The sequence below is a fragment of the Nannospalax galili genome, unplaced genomic scaffold (genome assembly GCF_000622305.1).
Source record: "Nannospalax galili isolate Female #2095 unplaced genomic scaffold, S.galili_v1.0 scaffold77, whole genome shotgun sequence".
In the NCBI taxonomy this organism is placed as follows: Eukaryota; Metazoa; Chordata; class Mammalia; order Rodentia; family Spalacidae; genus Nannospalax; species Nannospalax galili.
The window spans coordinates 336,121-340,975 of NW_008341457.1; the positions used below are offsets into that span (position 1 = coordinate 336,121).

Sequence of the window (4,855 nt, forward strand, 5' to 3'; positions counted from 1 at the left end):
TGGGGCACAGTACCCCACCAGACACCCTAGGCTAGCAAATAAAAAGCCCAGTGCCAGGAATGGGCCCTCTCTTTTGGAGTTGTTGACGGGGATGTCCCACAGACCCTCAAACAATATTAGTTATTGCCATTGATAGAATGTGTGAATTGTAGAAGAGCCACAAGCCTCATTGGGAAAGCCATAAATCCCTTGAAGTGGCCAACTGGCCCTACATTGGTAGGCTGGCCCTGCACAAGCCTTGTCAACTGGCCACTCCTGGACTGAGGGAGACTGTTTATGGAGCCAGTCTGTCTACTTTAGTGCCCTAAGATAGCACACCTGCCTGAGAAAATAATCTTGAGGGAGAGACCCTCAAGGACACCAGACCCTGGCTGGAGTTAACTCTTGCAGCTGTGTACAGCAGAGTTCCTGTAACAGTGGAAACTGCCCCTCCCTTCGACGCAGGCGCCTTCTTTGTGGGGAAAGGCTTTTGTCCCGTGCTGTGTCCTCTGAATAAAGAGGCCACATTCCCTGCCTGTTGCAGGTCTGGCTCTGACTCTTATTTCTAAACTCTCTTCCTTTTCTGTTCTCCTAAATCTAACATCCACTGCTCTTGGTTACCCTCCGGAATTTGACAGTAAGACCCTACTGCTAAAAACACCACGTACCTGAGTCCTAGAACTGGAGAAATCAAGTTGCTGCTCACCTAAACCGTTATCCCTACTGGCTAGCTTGCATAGTACTGGAAGGTGCTGCGCACGCTACCAGAGGAGAAGAGTCACCATCAACCTCACCTGTGAACCCTGAGCGCTACAATAATGACTGGCCTGACATATACCCACTGGTGGTGTCACAAATGTGGGAGTAACCAGACTTTCTGATTGAATTTGAGGTCAGCGTCACAAGATGGAGCCCGTATTTGATACTGCTTTTGCTGTCGAGAACCTGTGGCTAGGCAGGTCATAGGTTGTAGGGAGAACCTGCTAATAGAACTACTGTTATTGTTGTTGTTGTTGTTGTTGTTGTTATCATGCTAAATGGTCATAGCATTAAATTGACTCCTAAAGAATTGTTACACCCCAAGTAGTACATCTCTCAACCCTCATCAGAAAAGATGAGTAGATGGTGATTATCAGAGAAATCCACAACTGGTCAACACACAGAAAATAAGAGACTGTGGCGTGCTCAGCCCTAAATGGGACATCTATACCACACTCCTCCCTGAAAGGCTCCGGGATCAGATAGATCCAGATAGACTGTAAGAGCCAGAGATGATGGATGATTGCCAGGAAACTGTTTTCTGGACATAACAAAGCAGTTGCACATACAAAGTCACAGTGGTTCTGACAGCAAGCAAAAGACCCAAACAAGTTCAAGCCAGATAAAACCATAGCAGGGATGGGGAGGTGGGCAGGAAGCCCCAGCACAGGTGGAGGAGCTTTGGCAATTCATAGTTGATGAGAGGGAGTCTGTTTTCCTTAAGGGTGTGATCCCAGGTGGGTTGGCCACACTCCTGGGAGTGGATCCACAACAAAAAGAGGTGGGTGGGTAGGGTGGGGGGGGCAAACAAGTTCAAGCCAGTACATTGTATGAAACTCAAATAATTCATAAAACATTATTTAAAAACAGGAAGAAGACACACTGGTAACTTAAGCAAAAGAATCGAGAGCAGAGAGCGAGTTTGGGCTCACCAGCTAGGTGACATCAGTCTTCTAAGAGATGTCCTCCTAACTTCCCCCTTCAGCATACCTGGGTCATCTTCTCAGAACTCCCCACAGAACTTCGTGTCACCTGAAATCGTTCTACCTCATCTGCTCTTACATTTTGCCTCTTATCAGCAGAGTGGTGTTGGCAAGTTATTTCTTTTCTTCTGTGTGTGTATGTGTGTGTGTGCATGTACATGCACATGCCAATGCACAGGTGTGTGCAGGTATGCATGTATATATGTGCATCCCATACAGCGATTCCCTCCAAGATAACTCATTCCATCTGGAGGGAAATGCCTTAAGACACAAAATGTTCTAAAGGGAGGTAGACACTCTCAGAGGAGGTGACACATTCCAACCTACAGGGAAGCTCATTAAGCTCAGGAAGGAAAAGAGTTTAACAGCAGCAGGAAGTCCCTGAAACTGACCAGGTTGAGTAGACCCTTCCCTCCCCAAGCATATATACGTCCTGAAGGCTGCTGAGAGGTGCTCTGAGACCACAGAGCTGCCTGGAAGAGACAGATGTCAGCCCAGCCACCTGGTAGATGCTGGGACCAATTGAGCTACCTGGAAAGGGCTCCCTCCAGCCTGCGCTGCCTGCAGGATGTGCCGAGCGAGCCAGGTTTCCTGCTGTCATGAGAGGCCACCCATGCTTGGGTGGGCTTTGGTGATGCGGCTGTATGTGAGTCATTTCTGCTCCTGTTACTCCTCACCCATACTTCTATAAACAACCCCAATAAAATCCATTGGGTCACCGAGTTGGACTTTGGTGGTATCCTTCCTTTGGTCTGCCACTGGTTCCCTATCTAGGGTGAGTAAGCATTTGTTCACATCTCCCCAGGAATAGTGTCACAACATCCATGTGGAGGCCAGTGGATGACCTCAGATGTCCTTCCTCAGGAGCTGTTCACCTCATCTTCATTTTGGGGACAGGGTCTCTCACTGGCCTAGAAGCACTGGCTGGGATCATCTTGTCTTTGCCCCCCAGCACTGAATGACAAGTGTCCATCACTATGCCTGGGTTCTGGGCCTCGAACTCAAGTCCTCATGCTTGTACACTAAACACCTTCTTGACTGAGCTACTGCCCAAGCCCCAGCAAGCAATTTCTTTTGCTTCCCATTTCTGATCCATAAAATCAGGCTGATAACATCCCCAACCCATGGAGATTCTGTAAAGACAAATATTGTGCGATGGTAAAGCAGGTGATAGTTACTATTCTCGGGCTTCTCTCCTGCCTGCCCCACTGAGCAGAACATGAGATCTGTGAGCACAGAGTCCTCGTCTGCTTATCCCTTGCCCATTTTCCCTAGAGCAGAAATGATTCATAGAACATACATGTCAAAGAAGCAACTGCCAAGAAAGATCTATCCTGACAGCTGGGTTTCCCTAAGTCTGGGATGTCTACCAATGGTTTTGTAAGACACAAGTTTGCTGTATGCATTCTAGAACAGTGGCCTCTTAACGGGACCCCTCCAGGCTGTCCCTTCTCCCTGCAACCCCTCTCCAGCCCGCACCTCTGTCATCCCTCCCCTCATTCGACCTCAACTCACCCCAGAAGAGGAGCAGCCTGAAGCCCCACATCGTGCAATGGCTGTCATTCAACGGGGACAGCCTTCCTTTTAAAAGTTCTCTTAGTAAAGAGAGGGAAAAGGCGGGGCCAGGGTTGCTCAACGCTGTTAGACAAAGCATCGCAGCTTTTTGCTGAGTTGCCATCGGCAGAGGTGGCCAGCCTGGCAATCCCCAAATTTTTCCCTTAAATCTGGCAGTGCATACATTTTTCCCTCTCCTCCTCCCCTACCCTCCTAGCTACTTACCTCCCTCCTCCTCCTCCTTCTTGTCCTCCTCCTCCTCTTCGTCATCCTCCTCCTCCTCCTTCACCTCCTTCTCCTCTTCCTCCCCTCCCCTCCTCCTGCTCTTTCCTTCCCTCCTCTCCACCTCTTCTTCCTCCTCCACCTACTCTTCCTCCTTTATCCTCCTCCTCCTCTTCCTCCTCCTCCTCCCCTCCCCCTCCTCCTCCTCTTTACTTTGCTGTCCACCTCTCTCTCTGTTTCTCTCTCTCCATCTCTGCCTCCCCACCTACCCCTCCTTTCCTTCCTTCCCTTTCCCTGTCTTCCTTTCACTGTGACCATTTATCCTCCACCGCTCATCACCTTCTAATTGCTCCCAATAGGTAGGTTTCCATTTCTTGCTCACAGAAAAGCAAATCTCAACCTTAAAGTTCTCCTCTAATCCGTTTCCACAAAGCAACCCTCACAGCCATGGTGCACCAGGAACTGTGATGGACGGGCACGTTGCCAAGAAAAGTTAATTTTGTTACAGTGTACCTGTCACAGGGATTCCCCTCCCCACCCACACCCACACACAAAAAGGAAACTGTGGTTTGGCCAAGGTTACCCGGACTCTAGATTTGCACCCAAGAGCCCCCTGACTCCAAAGAGCTTAATCATTTCATTTTTCTTCATTCCACCCCACACAGGCTCTGATTAAAACAATATAGCAATCATCCCAGTTCATTCCCAGCCCTCAAAACAACACACAGGCAAGCACACCATCTCAGAAATGCACGTGTCCAGCAGTATGTTAGCTAAGGTCCCTGGGATGCAGACCCTGAGACAAAGATCCAACAGAAAGTAGTTTATCAGAAAAATGTCCCCAAGAAGCACTAGCTGAGAAGCAGGGAAGTGAGAACAGGAAGGGGAAGGAGTCGTTAGGAAGTGTCATCAAAGAAGAGGTGTGTCTAGGACGTGGGCAGCACACTCCCAGGGGCTATTCTGAGGGGTGTGGGGGGCCTTTGATGTTGACAGGCCCACTGCCATTGGTCACCAACTCTCAGGGGTTTGCTCCTAGGGGTTTCCAAATTCATGACACTCTGAGCCCGCCCCTCCCCAAGAAGATAACTGACCCCAGTTGAGACAGTTCTTCTGGACAGTAAAACAGCACCTGGCAGTGGTGGGGCGGAGTGCACTGAACGGTTCAGCATCATGTGCGTGATCAAACAAGGCAGCCTCAGAAACAACCTACCAAAGTGCAAAGACCAAGTCAAGTTCCTGGGTTCACAGTCGCGCTTGTTGCGTTTTCTTGTTGTTTGGTTTGGGGGCTGGTTGGTTAGTTTGGATTTTTTTAATTTTTCAATATTCTATTATTTTATTTATATGTATAAGTGTATTGC

At 49.0% G+C, this 4,855-nt stretch overlaps 1 protein-coding gene across 1 annotated transcript in view; it reads right to left on the reverse strand.

Annotated features, from left to right (window-relative positions):
• Nucleotides 1–3,274, reverse strand: part of Adgre1 (adhesion G protein-coupled receptor E1) — an 81,947-nt gene extending 78,673 nt beyond the window's left edge. Inside the window, exon 1 of the mRNA XM_017799094.2 lies at nucleotides 3,237–3,274. Coding sequence (XP_017654583.2) covers nucleotides 3,237–3,267 — 31 coding nt within the window. The 5' untranslated portion in view covers nucleotides 3,268–3,274. The remainder of the gene's footprint in view (nucleotides 1–3,236) is intronic.
• Nucleotides 3,275–4,855: the final 1,581 nt, after the last annotated feature.